The sequence below is a fragment of the Paroedura picta genome, chromosome 3 (assembly GCF_049243985.1).
Source record: "Paroedura picta isolate Pp20150507F chromosome 3, Ppicta_v3.0, whole genome shotgun sequence".
Classification (NCBI taxonomy): Eukaryota; Metazoa; Chordata; class Lepidosauria; order Squamata; family Gekkonidae; genus Paroedura; species Paroedura picta.
Window position 1 is genome coordinate 50,658,771 of NC_135371.1, and position 23,564 is coordinate 50,682,334.

The 23,564-nt window shown below is 40.0% G+C and overlaps 2 protein-coding genes across 19 annotated transcripts in view; both read left to right on the top strand.

Moving 5' to 3' along the window:
• Positions 1-16,300, top strand: part of IQSEC1 (IQ motif and Sec7 domain ArfGEF 1) — a 466,480-nt gene extending 450,180 nt beyond the window's left edge. For 15 of the 18 annotated variants that reach the window (XM_077325612.1, XM_077325613.1, XM_077325614.1 and 12 more), the window contains 4 exons: positions 3,163-3,324; positions 3,720-3,896; positions 10,629-10,678; positions 11,937-16,300. In XM_077325612.1, coding sequence (XP_077181727.1) covers positions 3,163-3,324; positions 3,720-3,896; positions 10,629-10,678; positions 11,937-12,521 — 974 coding nt within the window. In that variant the 3' untranslated portion in view covers positions 12,522-16,300. The remainder of the gene's footprint in view (positions 1-3,162; positions 3,325-3,719; positions 3,897-10,628; positions 10,679-11,936) is intronic. The other 3 variants (XM_077325626.1, XM_077325629.1, XM_077325627.1) reach the window with 3 other exon arrangements.
• A 4,526-nt stretch (positions 16,301-20,826) lies between these two features.
• ACAD9 (acyl-CoA dehydrogenase family member 9) overlaps positions 20,827-23,564 on the top strand; it is a 31,868-nt gene continuing 29,130 nt past the window's right edge. Inside the window, exon 1 of the mRNA XM_077325636.1 lies at positions 20,827-21,019. Within this exon, the coding sequence (XP_077181751.1) occupies positions 20,894-21,019 (126 nt within the window). The 5' untranslated portion in view covers positions 20,827-20,893. The remainder of the gene's footprint in view (positions 21,020-23,564) is intronic.

A 23,564-nucleotide genomic window follows, 5' to 3' on the forward strand; every position in this document is an offset into this window, starting at 1 on the left:
CCTGGCAACAAATTGAGAACCCCTGTCTGAAAGGGCCCGATCCGGTAAACCATGTAGTTTGTACACGTGTTCTATAAACAGGGAGGCTAATTTAGGAGCAGAAGGTAAACCAGCACAAGGAATAAAATGAGCCTGTTTGGAAAACGCATCCACTACCACCCAGATGACAGTTTTTCCATGACTAGGAGACAGATCTGGTATAAAGTCCATGGTAATATTCTTCCAAGGTGCAGAGGTAGTAGGCAATGGCTGCAAAAGTCCCTTTTTCTTGCCTCCAGCCGGTTTAGATGACAGATACATCGGGCAACCTTGGACATATTTCTCCACGTCGGTGCGTAACGAGGGCCACCAATGCAAGGTTTTCACAAAACCAAAGTGTCCCACAGCCTTTGAGTAATGACAGAGTTTCAAAACATCCTTTCTGGTGGCCGCGGGCACATAAAGTTTCTCCCCCTTGCAAAACAACCCCTCCTTCTCTTGCAGGCGGGCAAACTCAGGATCTGATGTGACGTCCTTCTGAACCCAACCCCCCTGGGTGGAGGCCCCTCCCTTGGCCTGACTGTGTGTTACCGCAACCAGCACCAATTGGTCTACGTGGGCCAAAATAGGTTCGATCATGAATAATGCTTTCAGCGCCTGAAACACTGCCTAACAGTCTCCTGACCATTGCAACAGCGCATTTGGTTTGGTTGCCTTCTGTCCCCCTCCCTTGGTTTTCAACAGGTCTGTCAATGGCAAGGCCACTTTTGCAAAATTGGGGATGAACGTTCTATAAAAACTGGTGAATCCCCAAAAACTTTGCAGTTGCTTGTGTGTCTTGGGGGGCTCCCAAGCCAGCAAGTCTCTGACTTTAGCGGGATACATTTGTATGCCTTCAGCGGATACACGATGCCCCAAGAAATTCACACTCTGTTTATGGAATTCACATTTTGACAATTTAGCATACAACTGATTCGACCGTAGGACTCCCCTCACCAAAGTCACATGATCCTTAAGATTTTCTGAATACAATAAGATATCATCCAAACAAACCAGGGCTCCTTTATATAATAAATCAGGGGTAATCAACCAGTGGTCCTCCAGATGTTCATGGACTACAATTTCTTCGGAGTCCCCGTCTTCTTTCCACTCTTCGGTTTCTCGCCTTCCAAGTGGGTGACCAGGCGCATCCTCTTCTCCATTTCGCCTGTCAGCTGGACCCATCCCATCACCGATTCTGGATCATCTAGATTGAGGAATTTCTTTGCAAAGTCCATGCGCAGGCCCTTTTGGAATGCTTGGACTCTGCGCCTCCACCCAATCAGGGATCGAAGCCACAAGCTTTTTGAATTCCCGAGTGTACTGGCCCACCGACATGGATCCCTGCTTCAGACTCTTTAGGTTCTCCAGTGCTGTCTCCACTTTGAAAGGATCTTCGAAACGCTCCCTCATGCAGCAGACCAAGCGATCGTAAATCCTCACCTCCGTCGGCACATACTTGTAGAGGCTGATGAACCACTTGGCCCCTTCTCCATCCATGCAGTCTCTTGCAAAACTCACTCTCTCCGCATCATCCCGGAACGTGTGCCCCTGCTCCACCATGTAGCCTTGAAGCTGAATCAGGAAAGCATGGAACACCTCTGGATCGCCTGTGAAACGGGTGCGAAAATGGCGATGGTGCTGTCCCTCCCCCTCCAGAGCGGGCACCGCCACTGTGGGAGCCACTGGTTCATTGCAAGGTGGTGGCTGGTTGGGAGCAGGCTGGTCAGGCAGGCTGGTCATGCTTTTACAAGTAATAATCCACCCCCGGGCTGTCCAAGGCTCTAGCCAAACCCGATCTGGCAGTGACTGGGTAGGCAGACCTAGGACGGGTTCCCAAGGGAGTTGCCGAATCCGGCCAAATTGGCACCTCACCGCTGCTGGCCATTGCACCCGTTCCCCCGCCGGTTAACAGTCTCACCGGTTCTTCCTTCGGCTGGGGTTGTTCAGATCTGACATCTCGGTACAAGGAGGATGGTTGTGAGATTCGACTAACTGTCAGGGCTGACAGACTAGCAACAATACATCTGGGTTAATAGAAAGCTTTATTGCTAAGCAGATCAGAGCACCAAGACGATCATAGTCGAATCTAATCAATACACAAATTGCAATCACTTTTACTAGTTCTTTTCCCGGCCAAAGCTGTAAATATTCCCAAGGAGCAAAAAACCCCTCCTGCAGGTGCCAGCCTGGGCTCGCATCCAAGATTGATAGCCAAGTCTTCTTGGCCTTGGATGTTACATGGCTACCCTCCCAGAGATAACACAGTCTAGCATAATTGTTGCAAAAACTAAATCACTACACAAGACAGTTCAGGGTTGTTACATAGTTAGAGAAACAGACACACATTGATACAAGATGGAGCCACTCAGTTAGTGATCATGTGATCCTGACGTTGACCTGCATATAGGTTTCTCAAGAGACAGATAAGATGCTCTGGTATTCCCATATCTTTAAGAACTTGCCACAATTTGTTGTGCTCCACACAATCAAAGGCTTTAGCACAGTCAATGAAGCAGAAGTAGATGTTCTTCTGGAACTCCCTAGCTTTCTCCATGATCCAGTGTATGTTGGCAATTCGATCTCTAGTTCCTCTGCCTCTTTGAAATCCTGCCTGTACTTCTGGAAGTTCTCGGTCCACATATTGCTGGAGCCTAGCTTGTAGGATTTTGAGCATAACTTTGCTAGCATGAGAAATGAGTGCAATGGTGTGGTAGTTTGAACATTCTTTGGCATTGCCCCTCTTTGGGATTGGAATGTAAACTGATCTTTTCCAATCCTGTGGCCACTGTTGAGTTTTCCAAATTTGTTGGCGTATTAATTTTGCAGTCACCTCTAAATGCATGTTGTATTGTGTATTTTATATTTGTTTTAAATGTTGTTAGGGGTTTTATATATGCTGTAACCCACCTCGAGCCTTTGGGGGGAGGCAGGTAAAAAATATCATTGTCATTGTCATCATCATCATCATATTCAATAAATCCCTATGCTTTTTTGTAGGAAAAAGGATGCATAAATGTGAAAATTAGAATATTTAACTGAGTTTTTGGTTTTTTCATATTTAGAAAATGGGGTGGGGGAACAAGGGAAACCTTCACAACACTGAAATCAAACTAATCAAAAAAAATTTTTGCTACCTTCTAGATTACCCAAATGGTATACGGCTCACATCAGCTGTTCCAGGAGCAGACATAAAAGTTCTGATAAATTTCAATGCACCAAATCCTCAGGATAGAAAAAAATTTACAGATGATCTGAGGGAATCAATAGCAGAGGTGCAAGAAATGGAAAAGCACAGAATAGAATGTAAGTACAAATGCATGTTATAGTACTTAATGATTAACTGTAGTCGTTAAATGCAATCTGACAAACAAGTTTTTTTGTTTAATAACATTTATTCTACAATACAGCCATTGAAATCATTAAGATGTCCCAACACTGAAACAAATTTGACTGTCCCTGCTTACACAAAGCTGTCTGTATTCGAGTTTTTACTTGTGTGACAGAACTGTTAGATGGATGTAAAGAAATCGAACTTCATTTGTCTGATTGCTAATTAAAAAATTAAAAAACAGTCCATTTTAGTTTCATAACCACCAGACCTTAAGAATTCCATGCATTAATGTGCTACAAGCTGAAATAGGCAGAGGGAGGGGAATCCTAAAAGTAGGTATGAACTTTATGCTTGTATTGTTTTTCAGCTGAGCTAGAAAAGCAGAAAGGTGTAGTGCGGCCAAGTATGTCTCAGTGTTCTAGCCTGAAAAAAGAGTCCGGCAATGGAACACTGAACCGAGCCTGCCTTGATGACAGCTACGCCACAGGGGAAGGGCTTAAAAGGAGTGCACTCAGTAGCTCCCTTAGAGATCTCTCTGAAGCAGGTAGGTTTCTTATGTCTTTCTTGTTAAGTGAATATAGGCAATGTAGTTTAATACATGTGCATTAAAATCTGGGAACATGAAAACCTAAAGATTTAAAGTAGAAATCTTAAATGTATGGTTTTCTTAGTGTGGTTTTTTGCTTTTCCCCTTGCTTTTTCGAAAATTTCATTTGAAAACATTAAACTGTTATAGCTTTCTATATATACTTTTAAAGGAGAAAGAAGACAGAGGAAACGTGTAAGTTCACACTAGGTATAACACTAGGAGTAATTGGTTTAGTTTTGCTTCCTTTTTCTGTTGTTTTCTTCCGTATATTATTGTCATTTGGGGAAAAAGCCCCCATCGAAATCATTGTGTACTGGCTGCTTCCTGTGCATTTTGTGCTTATGTGTATCCATGTAGTTTACTGATGAATGAAATTGAGTGAAGCCCTGCTAAATTCTATCTAGAAAAACATAAACCATAATGTGTGACTGATGCTACTTTATTATATTTTTCACAATCTAGAATCTAGATTTTGCTGAAACTGTGCCATATGTATACCTCTGTTGGTATCATCATGTGAATAGTTATTTTGGCAAAGTAGTAATTTCACTACTATATCTGGCCTAAAACTTTAACTTACCTGGATTGTGGGGGAAGTTAAAGCACAGAAAATTATAGTTGGTGTATACTGGCTTTGAAATGTATGCATTCTAAATTTCCAAGCACTACATTTCACCCATGTATACATGGCCTATATTATTATTGGAAACCAATGCCCTAGTGTATTCCAAATGTCAAGCAAATAAATGTTAGCTATATGTGCAGAATACTAGGTGCACTGTTGCTGGCAATGTCACTCTGTTCGTAGCACCATGCACACGCCATGCTGGATCATATTGTAACAACTAGTAGCATACAAATCAAAGTTGTCTTTACCTCTTATTCTTCTGACTTTTCTATAAAATGAAGTATAGCTCTCTCTCTTAAGTATAATGCCAGTTTGAGATTTAATGTAGCAGAAAGGGGAGTATTTAACTATTACATTACTCTGTATGTAAACTTGAGTATGCAGTATGTGTAATTATATGCATAGATCTCTCTTTACATCTAAATTTACACATACATATGCACCTCTATTTTTACCAAACTGGTTTACTTTTTGTTTAGGTAATCATAGTTGGAATTTTTTTCATCCATTTGCTTTAGGGGTAGTCCAATGATTACTTTTAATTAGTCAGTTCTTTGCATGGGACAAGACCTGTGTAAAAGGTTTACACAATCAACCTTCTAATTTAGGGTTTTATTAAAAACTTGCACTTGAGTAGGCATTGGATGAGGCCTCAGTTATATTATTAAACTTCATGTAAGAATGGTTTCATTTTTTGTTGTTTTGTTTTTCCTTTTTCATTGAGAATGGCAGCATTCATTTGTAGAAACAAGAATTTCACTAATGTACCTTTGACTTGACGTGATTCCCAATTAACACTTTTCATCCTTCTAGGAGCTTTGCATTCCCTTATTTCAGACATTATCATGTAGCTAAATGCATTTGGAGGATTCTTTACAATTAAAGAAAAGGAATTCTTCACAATCATGAAAACATTTCATGTGTCAACAATACACCCCTTCTGTTGGCATACTCACTACTGACAGTTTTTCTATAGTGGAATGTAGGTATCAGGCTGAAGGGTTTAAACTATGAATGTGTTAAACCCCACTAAACTTAATTTTAATGTGTAAATTGGTGTATAATTCTGAAGAGTATCTGTTTAAACTTGTGCAGTGCAGTTTAAAACAACACACATTTGCATTCTGCTTTTAATTAGTAAAATAGAGGTTGATCTTCCCAATTGCTAATTAGATGCCCTACTACTGAGATTGGGGGTAAACGGTCATGACTGGGGAAGGCACTGGCAAACCACCCCCTATTGAGTCTGCCATGAAAACGCTGGAGGGCGTCACCCCAAGGGTCAGACATGACTCGGTGCTTGCACAGGGGATACCTTTACCTTTACCTTTACTACTGAGATGCATCTAGAATCATAGTCAAGTGTTATATTCTTTGGTTTCTGTAGTCTAGCTTTTGGAATGATTTCTATAGGGGTTCAAACATTCTGACAAAGTGTCATCCATACAATTATGAGGGAAAGATAAAACACCTCTGGCAATGATGCAATGCTGTGGGGATGATAGAAGGTTGATGATTATTTTTAAAATATACAGTCAGATCCAGACTAAATTTTCTATTAACAGAAGGTGGTAAATTCTGCCCATTTCCCCATTTTTATTGCAGATGCCCTATTTGCCACTCATGCTTTCCCAGGGTTCGTGTTCTCCAGGGCTATTTGGGAGCATTTTGAGATGCAACAGGATATGGGAGGCAGGAAAAGTACTGTTCTGCTGACAGAAATGACCTCCATTAACAGAACATTCAGTCTGGAGCCAACCCAGAGTGTGAATGTCTTCCACTGATGTTATCTCTAAGCAAGATGTGAGAATAATGCAGGCTACAGCAATCTATAGACACAAAGAACATAGATCTTTCTCTTGTTCTCTTCTCCCCAGCAGCCCTTTCCGACCCTTGGAAGATTGATTCCTATAGTCACATGTCCTACATGAACTAATAGCCACATAGATTTGGGAAAGGGGGTGTGAGGTTGCCTTCTCCTTCTCTTGTCATTGTAGTTCTACTGGCATTGCCTTTTAAAGACCTGTTGTTTTTTCCCCAGGAAACACAAGTAGATTTTTTACCCTCAAAACTGGATGTTTCTAAACAGTTCCACCATTCACTAAAATAGGATATCTTTATATCCACCGTTTTTGTGGCTACTTGCTTAGTTCAGCCAGAGAAGGTTTGAAATCTCACAGATTTCATTTCAATGGTTGTTACCAGTTGTAAAAATATGAAAGATAAAATGCATTATTGTTATCTACACTGATGCTTCAATAATTTACTCAGATCAGTTTTGTAGCATAAAAAAGGTTTTGGCTTGATATAGAGTCATAGGTACTTTGGCAATCTCTTTCTCAGGATCCTTTTGTGCATTACTTTCTCAATCTGCAAAATAAAATGTTAGCTTATCTCACAGAGTAGCTGTGAAAAACTGAAACATGCTCCACACATACCTTACGCTGCAGTGTTGAAAAAGCACTTTGACTGCAAGTTCAAATGTCACCTTGAGAAAATTTTCACTTCTCTAGGGCATCACAACAATGTTACTTGTCTCTAGAAAGACAATAGAATAACTTTAAAAGAAGTTGTGGTGTATTCTTTTCATATTTTGCACAACATTCTCTGGTTTAGAAATCGTACAATTAAATTTCTTGCACCATAGTGATATGGGTTAGAGTTAATGAGTTCTTGCTTCTTTTGTGCATTCTTTCCCTGCAGAAAAAAATCTTTGAAAATATCATCTTACATTCTAATATCAAAGTCAGACAATATTTGGAAATTTAAATCTGGGGTCTGGAACTGTGGACTGGCAAGACAGATCCTTCTACAAACCTGAAAGGGCCCTGGGTTTGCAGAAGAATATGAAATCTAAAAAAATACATGGGGGCTTTAAAAAAAATCCAAAAATGATAAAAGGAATGTCTGTGTCTTTAAGCAGAAGATTTCCTCAGTGGTTATGACTAACCAACCACAGTATTCCAGACTGGGTTCTATCAGTAAAAGGCAGGGGGAGAAAGCAGAGCCCTTTGCCAGCTTATTTTGGCCTTTGAGGGACAGTTCATTACAGCCAGGCCTGACTAGAGTTGTCAGTTCTTGAAGATTTTGTGATAGAGTGTGAGGAAGGCGGAGTTTGGAGAGGGGACTAGGGATACCACCCTCCAGGTAGGATCTGGCGATCCCTTGGAATTATGGCTCATCTCCAGACTACAGAGATCAGTCCCCCTGGAAAAAAATAGCTGATTTGAAGGCTGAACTCTCTGGCATTGTACCTCACTGAGGCCCTATTCCCTCTCCCCGAGACTCCATCCCCAAAACTCCAGGAGTTTCCCAACCTGCATCTGGCAACCCTACCCCACATCCCCCACCAGTGGCCAGGAAAGACTTGGCAATACTAGAGGGAGAGACCAGATATAGTGCCAGATATATCTTCAAAGCAGCTATTTATCCAGGGACACATATCTCTGTCATCTGGAGTTCAGTTGTAATTCTGGGAGATTTCCAGTCCCTTCTGGAGGTTAGCAACTCTAGGCCTGGCAACAGCCTTTGACTTGCATGATTCGGGTGGGCCTTGCTGCTTCCTACTAAACTAAGTGCCTGAAGGTTGAGAAAATATAAATGTATAGGTCCAATAATGGCCTAATTAAAAATTAATAAATATTTTTAAATCTCTAAAAAAAACAGGGTCATAAGTAGCAGAATAGATCACATTATGTAATTGCTCCTGAAAATATATTTGAGGACTACAGTTTAAGGAACTAGCCTAGCCTAGGATGAATGAAGGAGTGTGGACTATGTTGCAGTAAATAATTTTGCTGTAGACTGTAATTACTTTAAAGAAGAAGAGTCATACCCCGCTTTTCACTGCATGAAGGAGTCCCAGAATGGCTTACAATCACCTTCCCTTCTGCTCCCCACAACAGTTACCCTGTGAGGGAGGTGAGGCTGAGAGAGGGCTGAGAGTGTTCTGAGAGAAACTGTGACTGGCCCAAGGTCACCCAGCTGGCTGCATGTGGAAGAGGAGGGGGGAATCAAACCTGGCTTGCTAGATTAGAAGCCACCACTCTTAACCACTACACCATGCTGGCACAGAAGTAGAGAAGCTGTGGGTATGCACAAGACCAATTTTGGGTCTTTTAAAATTCATTTCAGAGTTCAAGCATTTGATTGAAATTCTAGACTCTTCATACCGACAAATCTGGGACTGGCAGTCATTCAAACTACAGCACATTTACTCTGGAGATGACTATATTCTGCCAAGAGTTCATAGGGGAAAACTGAAGGTTTCTAGAGTCAATGAGAAATTTACCTCTTTTGTCTCTATGAACCTGAGTACAACTATATGCACTGTTCCCAGGCCTACCAAGGGTCCTGTCAAACAGATGAGCATATACCTATATATGAATTTGGAAACAGCATAGTGTAGTTAGCCCCTGGGGGAAGGGAACACATTCCTTTCCTCTGGGGAGTGGATATGTACCTCATATAGTTACATATGAACATGTGTACAAGTACATGTCATTAAGAACTGTAACCTTTCTTTCCCTTTATGAAAATGTGTCCAGTGGATACTGGTAGGCAGCCTTTAAATGCAGTGAATGTGAACTTTCTGATAGTGAAGGGAATATAGGAAGTTAAGGTGCTTCATTCCTTTCACTTTAGGAAAGCAGCTATTCATATTATAAGGAGCTAGAACAAATGTTTGAGTATTACAAGGAAATTGTATGGAACATTTGAATTCAAAATATTTAAAGAACACAATTTCCATAAACCTGCAAGTTTAATCACTAAATTGCAAGTCAGTCAGAGTTACAGTTTAACGGTTATTCTTGAAGAGTTTTATTTTATATAGACCATATTGCAGCATCTTGGTTGGTAACAGAAAACATTTTTTCTTCTTCTTTATAGAAGTTAAAATTAAAGCAAAACAAAGATGAACAGCTGTTATATCAATGTAAGTTCTAAGAGAATGCTCCAAGCAAGTCTGCTTCTCAAATATGGGTGTATCATTTTATATTTGAGAACCATTCTTGTCATTTTCATATCCAAATAAAATGCTTGGGTATCTGAACTACTGATCTTCAGGTTACCATGTCAGAGTTAGCATCTGATCTGGCACCCAACTTTAGGAAACTAAAACCCAAAATAACAAATACTAGTCTGTCATGGGCATATAAAAATGGACATGCACTGCACAGTTACAAAACAGAATCTAGTCATAAATACCGCAGTCAAATATATATATAAAATTAAGTTTAGTTTTTAAAATATTTATTATGAAAGGAAGTTATATAAAATCCACTATAATTCTGGGAGAGCTTTAGCATAACTAAATGACTATGCCATCCTTAAAAAATCTTAAGTGTACCAAAAATATTTTTAAGTATATTTGAGTAATACCTTTTAAGATGTGATCTGAATGGCTCAGGCTAGCCCAGTCTCCTGAGATCTCAGAAGCTAAACAAGATCAGCCTTATTTAGTACTTGGATGGATGGGAGACCACCAGGGAAGCCCAGGGTCATTCCACAGAAGCAAGCAGTGGCAAACCATCTCTGAATATTTTCTGCCTTCAAAACCCTACAGGGTTGTCATAAGTCATTTACAACTTGACTGTCAACCACCACTACTTTTTAAAAAGAAATCTATAGTAACAATAACATAAAATCTGGCCAACTATGAATAGTATCTTACTGCTAAAGGCAAAAACAGTTGTAAATATTGCACATGGTGTACCATTATATACATACTACCTCTCAAGTGCAATACCTATATTATAGCTTTTATGTACATTGAGGATGAGGATTCCCAAATATTGAATCTTTCTCCCCATACAGTTATATCATACATGTAATTTAGTAGCCAGTTTGATCCCTTTAAATCAATGGGAGATTCCCCAATACTTCAATGAAATGTGATGACACCTTAAGCGTGTGCTTCTACAGATGTAGTTCCTGTACTGTCCCAACGTGTACAGTCGAGCTCCGAAGCTCCCCTAGCAATGAATCGGGGAAGGCGGCTGTTTGTCACCCAAGTCTTGTTTCAGTCTCTAATCTATGATATTGCATGTCCTGGGCAGGCAAGCGTGGGCGTCGCAGCAGTGCAGGATCGCTAGACAGCAATATGGAAGTAAGTAGGAAGTTACTGATGTCTAGCTGGATGTGATGTGCATTTCAAACCTTTCTTTTATATACTTTTTTTTTCGCTCTTCTAACATATAACCTGCCTGCCTCAAGTAAAATGCATGCCAAGGCTACTCACCGTATTTTTAGCTTATTTTTTAAAATTAAAGACACCACTTCCAGCTTGTTTAGATCAAGCACCATTTGTTTTGCTTCGTTTTTATTTCAGCTAACCTTTATTCCCCCCTCTCTTTGTACAAGCATGGTTAAATGAATATGATGTGCCCCGCCACCATTTCAGTCCGGTCCCCGCTTAAAGGCCGAGTGGGCTCTTTGTTGCGCAGTACACTGTTTGTGCTGTATGACAATTAATTCAACCCGTGGACTCCATGCTCAGCCATTCACACTGCTTATTTTCTAGTTAAATTGCAAAATGTATGCAGTCATGACACCATGGAATTGCATAGATAGGGCATTGGAGGAGAAACAAAAATAAGACGGATGAATTCAATGTGGATTTCATGAGATTTCATTCATCTTCAAACCATCTATATACTGTTCATGTCTTTGAATTCAGCCTGCAGGTTTTTGTGTGTGTGTGGAGTGTGTGTGTTTGAATTAGATAGACTACAGATTACATATAGTACATGATGCCTCACCATTGCTGCACCCATTAGTTTGTTTGAGTTGAAAACTAAAGCCTCTACAGACTAGACAGTTGAAGGCTAAACAGTAAGATATACTGAGCCATAGATCTGGAGACCAACACTGTACAGAAAGCATACTGAAAGCGAGATTCAGTCCAAGTATTAGCACTAGAACCTTTCTACAATTAAATTTAAGCTTAGATAAAAAAAAATACAGCATAAAATCTGAACAGTAGCCGTGTAATAATCATTTCCTTTTAATTCATGTGTTTGTATTTTTCCCTAGTGTGGGACAATAGGCCCCAGGACTATAATATTTTTAAATGAAAAAGAAATAAATATAAAATTTAACAAAACTCTAAGCTATTAGGTCACTGATTATTGATGACTATTTTCTTGTTTATTATTACCATTAGAAAAACCATTTTTAAATTGGGCATATATATGCCCCAGCTATGCACTGAACAGGTAGAGAGAGAAAAGATTTCTCCTGTATATCATATAGCGAATAATCCATTTAAGCTTTAATGAAAACATGATGGTCGCTGTGAACTTTTTCTTTACACATATTTTTTAAAGATTTTTTTTTAATTTTTATTTCTATTAATTTCTTTTTAGGGGTCCATCATTAGCAGTCCTCATATGCGCCGAAGAGCTACATCAACCCGAGAGTGTCCATCTCGCCCTCACCAGACTATGCCTAATTCTTCCTCTCTACTAGGGTCCTTATTTGGTAGTAAAAGGGGGAAGCCTTCCCAAGGCCATCTAGCACCTGGCCCATCACAGCAGCCTCAGCACCCCCCCATAATTTCACATCAGCAACACTCACAGCATTCTTCTGCAATGCACCACTCAGGGTCAGTTGAAGGGCAGACCCAAGCACAAATACACACCCATCATTCTCAGTATTGTCATATGCAGAACCCACCCCCTTATCATCATCACCACCACTATCACCCACCCCAGCATATCCAGCACCCACATCAGTACCATCATGTACCCCATTCCCAGCATGTAGCACATTCTCAACACTCTTACATACCACACTCCCATTCACAGCATTCCCACGCTCCCCATCCTCCTTTGCCCCCTCCTCACCCTGCACACTCTTCCCACGCTTCACATCACCATGGTCAGCCAGTTCCCCCTTCTACTTCAGCCAGCACCAAGTCCAAACACAGTGGCATCAGCACAATAGTCTAGAACCAATCGACTCTGCCAGTTACTGTAGCTCTAGACATAACTGTTAAAGGCACTTACAGGAAGCAGAAGCAGCCTATAAAACTGGGTTGTTTTTTTTCTTTTGAAAAAAATCTAGGCCAGAAGAAATTTATTTGACTCCTTTGGCCTTAAGGATTCAATAGAACAATTTACATTAGCCTGATCAATGCTGGTCTTATGGTTGAACTCACTGGTAACCTCCTTTTCTCCAGTAGCCTTGAAAAATACGCTGCTTTCTGAAAATGTTAAGCTACCTTTTTTTTCCATCCCCATGACAATTTTAAATGCATAATGAAAATATAACCAACTCAAAATAAAAGGGAAAAAATGAAATAGAGTAAAGTGTTGCATTCTTGCTCTTTAATTGTCAATGGGCAAAAACAGTAGACCTCATATGGTTGATGAAAGTACGTAAGTAAACTTTATATAATATAAATATATAAATATATACATATATATATATATACTGTATAGTTAATGTTTATGCTTAGAACAAAACTTTTGCAAAGTTCACAAAGCTAGCAATATATACTTTACCAGGAATTCCACTTACTGATAGAAGGACAGTATAATAGAAGAACAGTGTGAGAAAGTGTAGACCAAAAACTAGAACAAATTCCAGGCATTTCAGTGTTCTCAATAATAAGTTCTCTGGACTTGGAAATAAATCTTTAAGCAATCACTGCAAAATGTGCCAAGTACCATAGCGTTTAGCTGTTGTAATCCAATATTGCTTTGTATAAATCCTTATTTTATTAACATGATAATATACTTAGTCAGTATTATAACTGCTGTGCTATTTCAGGTAAGCAAACTCTAGTTAAGATGCAGTAACTATACAGTAGCAACATGAGGCCACTTTAATTGTGGTTGCCTCTCAATCTTGGTTACTCGAATCCTTAGACATTTTAAAGGCTGTGATAACTGTGAACTTACACCATCCACATTTCTTTTATATTCATATATATATTTTAATAAAGTACACATGAAGAATTAAGTGGAAGGTACTTACATATGCCACATAAACATTCATCTCAGACCTTAAAATGAGATACATCCATCCTTCTCAGCTGCATTGTCTCTTTCACATAACTTTGTTCATTTAACCCAATTAAAATACACTGCAGATTTTTTTCCATAGATAAGTGCTCTGAAACTTGAAGGTTTATTTTAGTACTGAGTATAGATTTTTATAGCTGTAATTCCATGTAGCCATGTGCTGGCGGCAGGATTTCCTCACCATTATTCTCATCACATTTGTTAGTTTTTACCCAGCACTCAGCAGGCTGAGTCTTTGCTCAAACCGTCATAGTCCAGTTAGTTGCAAGATGTCACGTAAAATCCAACTGTGCTGTTGTTGCTTATGTGTTGTACTCAAGTCATTTGCAAGTCCATATGAGATTTTTTTCAATTCCCAAAATCTATTTTCTAAAAAAAAAATTATACATGGAGCATACTTTGTAGTTTCAGCATTTTGAACCACGTCAGTCACAAGGACTGTACATCTAAATGGCAGAAACAAAAGGAACCGCAGAACTGCACCAGCTGAATTGTGGATATGGCTTAAAAGAAGAAGGAAAAAAGTTCCAGTGAGAGATGGGTAAAACAACAACATGTCTGTTGCTTCTGAATGTAAACATGATGTGTGAAGATTACTTTTCTATATTGGATTAATCCCAGTACCTCCTGCTTAGTTTTTCTCTCCCTCTCCTTCATGCTATGGATTATACCATGAGTACCAGCAAAACTATAGACAAAGTATTTTGTTAATTTGCATAAAGCAAAAGCAACCACCTAGAGTTTAGCCTGTTGTTTAAAGGTGTCCTCTATTTTCCACATGTGCAATACTTTTTTTTCTGTTTGGTTTCCTATAAATTAACTTCACATTAAATGAAAGTAAATTTTAATGATCATACAGGCTGTTCTAAATTGTGCAGCTTACCTTATGAGGGCTAACGTCAGCCCCCCTGAGGCTCTGTTCCTTGCAGTTAAAAATCTTGTTCTTATAAGGGATAATAGAACTGTCTGCATGTCATCTAATGTTAATAGTGTTGAGGCTACACTCTACGTATTGTATATTTGCAAAATATATCAGTGTTACTGTTGATATTAGTTGAAGTAAAGTGATAACATATTTAAATATGTAAGCTTTTCTTCAGACCTTTGTACTGGTAGCAGAGTCTAACTGTAATTTATAAGTTGTTCCAGAAAAGATGAGGCAGGGGTGGGCATTTTTCCTTCTTTATTTTACATTAAGTATTCTACATAACAAGCTGAAGGCCGCATACACTGGATAGTCACATTATTTTATATGTAATACATTACTGTCTGCAGCACCTAATTTTTTAAAAAGATATATATTTCCTATCTATTTATACTGCCTATTTGGATAGCATAGAGAACTCTATGAAAGATTCTAAGCTTCTGTGCTGTTGTTACATCACACATGCTTACATCAGATTTTTACACATGTACTTTGATGCGCCCTATTAATAATAATAAGACTCAAATTGTGTTGAGAAGTCTTTCTCTGTGTGCCTGTGAGTGTGCGTGGAACATATAAGAACAATATAAACATATCTAAGACTTCTTTTCCCATTCTTTGCTTCTATAATTATTTTCAACAATGATGTTCTGTTGCAAACATTGAGTTTCAGAATTTCATTGCTTTTTGAGAGCGAACAATCCAATGTTTTAGATTACTTCCTAGACTGCCAGTAAGAAATGAAAGTGATCATTATCAATGTCTACGGCACATTGTTGCAGAAAATACATTTTCTATCATAGAGCAAAAAAACAGATATTGAACAGTTTTCTTAGGATTTTCTTATTGATTAAAAATCAGCACAAAGCCCTATTGAATCATGTGTCTGCCTTGTCCTTTAATAGTGTAGCTAGGTGAAAGCAACACTAGCTAGCTGTGCTATTAAATGAGGGGAAAACTAAAAGATCATGCAAAAATATCTTTTCTGGGACAATAGTCAAATATGTATTTGTTTTAATCCTTTTTAAGTTAAGAATTAAATGTACAATGTAAAAAAAGGTAATCCTAATATAATGTACATGTCTTGTATTGCTAAAAAGAAGTCTTCAAGCATAACATTGTAGAATGATTTTCCCATCAAGCACTGCATGCAGCAGAAGCCTCTTGTTTCTTGATTTAAAATGAGCTGAGCTACAGTCAGCAGCTATTTAAACAATGACTCTCTACATGTTGACTTGCTGTTCCATATAAAGCTGTGCATTTTCTGCAGTTAAGCATGCATTTTGCTGTTTACGTTGTAAAATATCATCACTTTTTGCCTGCAAAAATGAGTAACTGTGTATATAAAGTTGGGGAGGGGGATGACCAGGAATCCAATGAAATTTGAGGGAAAAGAGTAGTGGAAACAGGACCAAGTGGGGGAATAGCTGATTCTCTAAATTGTATATAGTGTGTAAATTAGTATTAATAAAAGTCTGCAGTCAATTTCAGGTTGCATATAGTACCTGTCCCCTGCTAGGAACTTAATCCAAGCTTTGACTTATATTAAACTGTTATAATTAGGTCTTGAATGCAGACTGTTAAAAGATTTCAAGAAACATCATGCTCACAAGAAGCTTCTGTTCTGGGAGGCTTAAGACCCATTTTGTAACGGTTGGGAAGAAAGGAGTGCTTTCATTTTAATATGCATTGTTTGTAAGTAGTATCAGACCTTCCTTATGGTTGTAAAACTATAACTGTGATTATGTGGAAAATCAAATAAATCACTTTGAACTCACACAGTTTCTCATCCTTCATAGAATAAGTACAAGAGCTTTATATTTTTCACACTAAATGAATAAAATTACTACGCCACTAAAGTTTTTGGCAATCTCATTGTGTGGTGTTTAAAAAGAGTCATAAATTCAATAAGAGATGAAAGTTAAAATACTGCTAAAATATTACATTCTGTTTGACAAAAATTTACATTGTATACATTTCTTTGATAGAATTTGATAGAATACAGTTCTTTGATAGAACTGCCCAGCCACTGTAGTCTCTGAAATGAGGAAATTTATCTCTACTTCTGTCATTTTTATTACATTTTATCCTACCCTTTTTCCAAGCTGAGGGCACTGTGTTTCCTCTGAGTTGGGTTCAGCCAAGGATTGGTAATAGACCTCAGCTTTGACACTGAAGGAGAATCAACCCTGGGCCTCCCTAGTCATTGCTCAGTCATCTAACCCCTTCATCGTATGGATTTTTTTACTTGGTCACCTCATAAAGTAGAAAACTGATATCTGATATCTGTTTAGATCTCATACCAGCCTTTAATGGCCTTTAGTTTACAGCCCTTATTGTGCTTAAACTGCTGGAATATACTATATGTGAAATATTATGGGGGTATTCATTTGAAAAACAACAGGATAGGGAAGAATATACTTAGATTTCTACCAATATGCCCTATCTTAGGTCAGGCAGAAGCCTGCAATGGGTAGTTGAGCATCACAGTGATGCAGTTCTCTGCTGATATTCCTTAATGGCCTGGGTCAAAGAGAGCCAACATAAAAGTTACTTAAGAGGAAGAGAAGCAAAGCCACCTTCCAGGAGTTACAACTGACTTAAGACAAACAGGTCCAGTAAACACTTGCTGCTTATAAACACAAACTAAGGGGATTTTCACATTGCAATTCTAAACTGGATGCTATTTGTTGTTGGCCCAATTCCAAGTAAAGTGATAACAGAGTCAAGGGTTTCATACAGAGAATTTCCTTCCGTTAATGAGCCATTTCTGAAGCACTATGGCCATTTTAAACAGTATTGCTCCCCCAACAACCGACTTGCAATCTTCCGCTTTTTTTACATTCCAAATAGTGCCTGCTGTAGGATTAGACTCAATGGAGTCAAGGCATCTTGGTGGTGCTGCTAGAGCACTGAAGTGCTCTATTGGTTTAGCACTATAGAAGCACCATTTGGAGCATTAAAAAAATCCATGGAAGATTGTCCAGGGAGGGAAAGGGGGAATTGGCATTGCAGGAAATGTTATGGACATTTTAAACAGCACTCCACAGTGATCCAGAAAGCGCAACAAAGTGAAAATTGGAAGATAGACATTTTCCTCAAAAGCATATCAGCTACACTTTGCTAACCCAATGAAAGGGGATTTGTATGAATAGGTTAATACTGTATATTCTGTTAGCAGCCAATGACTAACCAGTTAACTAAAATAGAATACAAAAGCAGTTGAAGATCACATAAGTCTTCAAAAGAACTGCCTGGAGATGATACAAGGTACGAGAGACCATAATCTGTCAGATCCTATGAGTATTAGGGAAGAAGAACAGACATTGAAGAGTTTCTTTTTCCAGGATGAATGATACAGTGAGAAGTGTCATCAAGACTTCCATCCAGTTATCTCAGTAAAAGTTGAAAGGCAGAAATTTCTTCAGGTATGAATGAAAGACTGGACAAAATGTCCTCCATTCTTAGGTGGAATGTTAACCACTTCTGATAACTGTTAAGATGGTGAACATACTAGCATTTTGCCTATATACAAATTTGAACCCTGGTTAAATACTATCACCAGGAGGTTAAAAGGATGGGCATACAGTTTTTAAAACTATCTACATATGCTCTGGAATTTCTCCCTCATCCATGAACTACTTCATTTCTATTTCTGGAAAGTCTTCTGGTGAGTGCAGCTACCATTTTCTTTTTTTTTACTAATTTGTCTCAATGTCAGAATTCTGCAGGGCCTGTAAAAGACTCTTCCACCAGTCTTTGGTTGAGGCCAGGCTGTTTAAGAGCTTTGCCCCGCCCAGGCTTTGCTATATCATCGACTGAATCCCTTTGTGGAAGGGGTGGAAAGATTTTCTTTCTGCCCCCTGGAGGCTTATGCTTTTAAGGATTGGGGATTTTATGGGTTTTTATGTAATCCTCCTTGAGTCCTACCAAGGAGGTAGGCGGACTATAAGTGTAATTAATAACAATGTAAAGCTCTTGGTTTGGCAAATACTATCTTTCAAAAAGATGGTATAGTAATTGGATAAGGTACTGTGTAGCAAGGTTCCATACCAGGGCTCCTAATAAAAGGCACTCTTTGAATGTGTGATTGATAAAGTCTTCTGTCCAGTTTTAGTACAGGATCAATTGCTTTAATTAGAAATGTGCACATTAAATGTCTTCTCAAAGCGATTCTGTTAATTTGTAATAACTATGGTTGTATCAAAGGACTGTGAGGGTAGTTTTCCTTGTAGAATGGATCTTTCCTGTTTTCCTCATTCCACAATGCTGCCTTGAGGGAAGAATCGACCAAGAATCAACCAGACGTCCTTGTGACATGGGGATCTAACCTCACCATGTATTAAAAATGCAAACACCCCAAATCTCAGTTGCTTTTAGAAATTATTGTTTTGATTTATCTGCATGATACTGCTGGAAGAGGTCATGCAGGGATTTGGAGTGAGGTGTCACCAGTATGCGGATGACACCTAGATCTGCCTTTGGAAACAGTTTGGAAACTTCAGTTGTTCCAAAATGCCATGCCTATGCTACTGTCAGTGATTGATTACAGGACTCATATACTGAACTCTATACTGAAAGATCGGTTTCTCTCACATTCTGATCTACCTCCCAGAGTTATTGTGAGGAAAAAATAGAGGAAAGAAATATACTTTAGGTCCTCTCTGGAGAGAACTAAAATTAAAATATATTGTTACAAAATGTCTGTAAGAGAGTCCTGAGAATATTGTGGGAGGGGATCAAAATAAATACCACCTTACTGCCTATCTTTTGTTTATTTTGCAGCCTACATTTTACTGTGGCTAATAGTATATCAAATAGTACATCAGATATCTCAAATATAAACACGTTCCCTGATAGGAAGGATACCTAGTGGAAAAGGATGCTACCTTTTCTCCCTTAGAAATAGGGTTAAGAAATGGATTAAGATTCCATCTGAAGAGCAAAAACACTCCAAATGCAGTCCTAATCTGGACAACACTAACCTGAATAGCCCAGGCAAGCCTGATCCCATCAGAGCTTGGAAGTTAAACAAAGCCTACTTTGGTGAATATTTGAATCTGAAACATCCAAGGATTTGGGTGTCGGTTCCTCCAAGAACACGAGGTGGTCATGACATGGAGGCGGGCAACAGCATTCCACCTTCCCTGTCATAACCTGATCTTGGAAATCTGAAGGAATCAAACTTTGTTCTGATCTTAGAAAATGCAGGATGAGACTTGAAAAGCAGATCCAGTTAGAGAGTTCTAAATGTGTAGGTGGAACTAATTAAAATTTGTAGTGGATGGAATATGCAAGATGTGCCACCTCAACAGTTTTGTTCAGTCTTGTTACAAATGTGATGTATTCTAGTAAAGCAATTTCATACTGGATTCTCCCTCTGAAATTTTTATTATTATTATTATTATTATTATTATTATTATTATTATTATTATTATTATTAGATTTATTTCCCACCTCTCCCGATAGGCTCGAGGCGGGTCACAACAACTAATCCCATTAAAATTCCCATTAAAATATCAATCTACTAACATGGCGGCTAAAAATCCCATCCCTCCCCCAACTAATCCCCATTTTGTTAGAGAATGACTTCGTTAGGGTTGTCAGGTCCCCCCACTCCCTAGCCACTGTGGGGTGGTGGTGGTGAAGGGGTAGGGTTGCCGGATCCGGGTTGGGAAACGCCTGGAAATTTGAGCATGGAGCCCTGGAAGGACAGGGACTTCAGTGGGGTACAATGCCAGAAAATCCACCTTCCAAAGCATCCATTTTCTCCAGGAGAGCTGATCTCTGTGGTCTGAGAATGTGATTTAATTACAAGCCCCACCTGGAGTAATCCAGCACTTGCTAACATTAAAATGTTCAACAAAAATTGTGTCCAATAACACCTTGAAGACCAACACACATGCACATGAAAGCTTACACCTTGAAAACATCTTTGTTGGTCTTAAAAGTGCTATTGGACTCAATTTTTGTTGAGCTACTTCAGACCAACACAGGCATCCACTTGAAGCTATTGAAATGTTAATTCACCGTAATTTTGGTGTTTTTTAAAATATTGTGACAGTTTGTGTAAAGGATCAAGATAGAGCACAAGGGCATCGTGGGAACATGATGCATTGTCTGCCCTCCCTTTCTATCGACAACCAGAGCGATCCTCCTGCCCAACCCTACTCCAGAGGTTTGCAGCCATTAATATAATTTCGCTGCTCCACCAGGGGTCGCTCCCTCAGAAGCTTCCCCAGCTGCTATGGCAACGGCTGAGTGGAGAATAGCGTTGGCTTCGACAAAAGGCGAGCGACCCTGCCTTTGCGTCATCGGACAGCGACAACCGGAAAATACAGGGCGAGTGAAGCGAGCGCTCGTGACAGATATGAGTGGGCTCGGGGTTATCCTTAGGGCGGCGCGTGCAGCTCTCCCTGCCGGGATCCGCCAGTTCCGCACCGCCTGCCCTCGGCCCGCTTTCGCCAAGGAGCTTTTCCTGGGCCGTTTTCAGAAGGTGAGACTTGTCGCTGGCCGGTCGGCTAGTCAGTCCCGCCTCCCTCCCCCCCCCCCCCCGAGATCCATAGGCTGGAGTTGGTGGGGTAACTCCCTTCGCACGGCAGCAGAGAGAGGGGGTTTCTTCGTGCTGTGCTTGTTTTCTGTTTACTGGGGTGGGATGGTGAAGAAACACGTAGGGCTAGAATCCTTCGCTTGTGATATTATAATCCGTTCCTAGTTCTGCGCTTGTGTATTCGCAATCGCAGGAGCTTGTGTTGGAATGTGTATCTGGCTACTGGTTCCACCTTTGTTACACCTAGTTATACCGAGAGCCAGTGTAGTGTGGCGGTTGAGGGTGGCAGCCTCTAATTTGGTGTGCCGGGTTTGATTCTCTACACCTCCACATGCAGCCAGCTCGGTGACCTTGAGCTAGTCACAGTCTTGTTAGCGCTGTCCTATCAGAGCTCCCTCAGCCTCACTTACCTCACAGGGTGCCTGTTGTGGGGAGAGGAAGGGAAGGTGGTTGTAAGCTGCTTTGAGACTCCTTCAGGCAGTGAAAAGTGGGGTACAAAACCCAACTCTTCTTCTCTAGTTCCAGTGGCTTGTAATTGATAATCTCAGTGAGATGGATTGACTCAATGAAGAAAGTTACAGCCTTCAGTTAACAATAGGGCATTTGGGAGGTTATTAATTCATAATTCAGAGCCAGTTTAGTGTAGTAGTTAGGAGTGTGGATTTATAATCTGGCGAGCCGGGTTTGATTCCCTACTTCCCCACATGCAAGCAGCTGTGTGACCTTGGGCTCCTCACAGCTCTGATAAAGCTTTTCTTTATCAGCTCTGATAAAGCTTTTCTTTATAAATCTTTTCTTTATTACTGCTTTATCCAAAGCAGTAATATCAGGGCTCTCTCAGCCTCACCTCCCTCGCAGGGTGTCTGTTGTGGGGAGAGGAAAGGAAAGGCGATTTTAAAATGCTTTGAGACTCTTTCAGGTAGAGAAAAGCGCCATATAAGAACCAACTCTTCTTTTTCATAGAGTTGCCATAAATTAGAAATGATTTAAAAACATTTCACACACAAATATATATTTTCTCACACACAGGCTCACATTCCCATTGTGCCATAAAGCTTACTGGATGACCTTTGGCCAGTCACATTACTCAGCCTCACCTACTTCTCAGTGGCTGTGAAGATGAAATGCAAAAGAGCAGAACATTGTAAACCACCCTTAGTTTTTTGGAAGAAATGTAATAAATGCATTGCCTGTTTTTAAAATAAAGTTGTAAAATTTTAAGTCCCTGACCTGGCTAGCCCAGGCTAGCCTCATCTCATTAGATCTTGGAAGCTAAGCTGAATCAACCCTGGTTAGTATGTATTTGAATGGGAGATCACCAAGGATGGCCAGGGTTGTGACAGAGGGGGGGGCAAATCACCTTTGAATGTCTCTTGCCTTGAAAAGCCTATGGGGGTCACCATAAGTTGTTGGTGACTTGATGGCACTTTCCACCCTCAAAATATTGAGGGACTTGACAGTGTATGTCACTATAGCTTTTTTCTTTGGGGGGTGTTTTGTTTGATAAGGATGGGCACTTTACATTTGTATTTGTTTCTAAATGACCAAGTAGCGGCACTATTCTTAGGTGATTTATAGAACATAATTTATTTTTCTGTATAGTGAAACAGCTCTCATCAGTATTGGGGGCATGTTTTTCAGCCTGCTCCATTATAAGGTAGACGAGGTTTTTTTTTTCCCGTGTGTATTGTACCAAATAGGGAATGTACCTCTTTTTTTCAAACTTACACTCCTGTTGTGAAGATGCCACGGTTTCTCCTGTATCACTTATGCTTCTTGTCTGTTGTTTGAGGCATTGTCTTTAACTTATTGGTGTGTCTTCCACATCAGGACATGCATGTGTAGTTTACCAACTGTTGCTGCAATCACCAAAACACCATAATGACAACTGGGCTTCCATATGGGAGATTTCCCTGATGTGGTCTCCTGGCAGCAGCCATTTCCCACACCCCTGCAGGGGCCTTTTAAAAATAATTAGCCAGTATTTGAAAATTCTTATATCACGAGGGGCAAAGCCCGATTTACCCAGGAATACAACTCATGCCTGCAAGGTCCCTTTCCTGGGGACTGACCGCCCCCCTTCCCCCCCTTGACCTTGAGATGCAGCATGGTGAAGTGATTAAAGAGTAGCAGACTCTAATCCCAGTAGCTATGTTTGATCCCTCACTCCCTCTCCATGTGCAGCCAGCTGGGTCGCCAACCTCCAGGTGGGGACCCGGAGATCTTCAGAAATAACAACTGATCTCCAGGCACCAGTTCTTCTGAGAAAACAGCTGGGAGGGAAGTGGAGAGCAGAGGCCACACTGGCTCCCATGGGGCTGGTGGACAGCCTTTATTCTCCTGCCCTCCCTTGAACTCTTGAGGACCAATCACCAAACCTCATGGAACATTTCTAATCCAGCGGTTTCCAACCTCCAGGTGTGGAAGAATTTTCTGGAATTGGAGATCAATTGCAAACTCTAGAGATCAGCTCCTCATGGAAAAATTACTA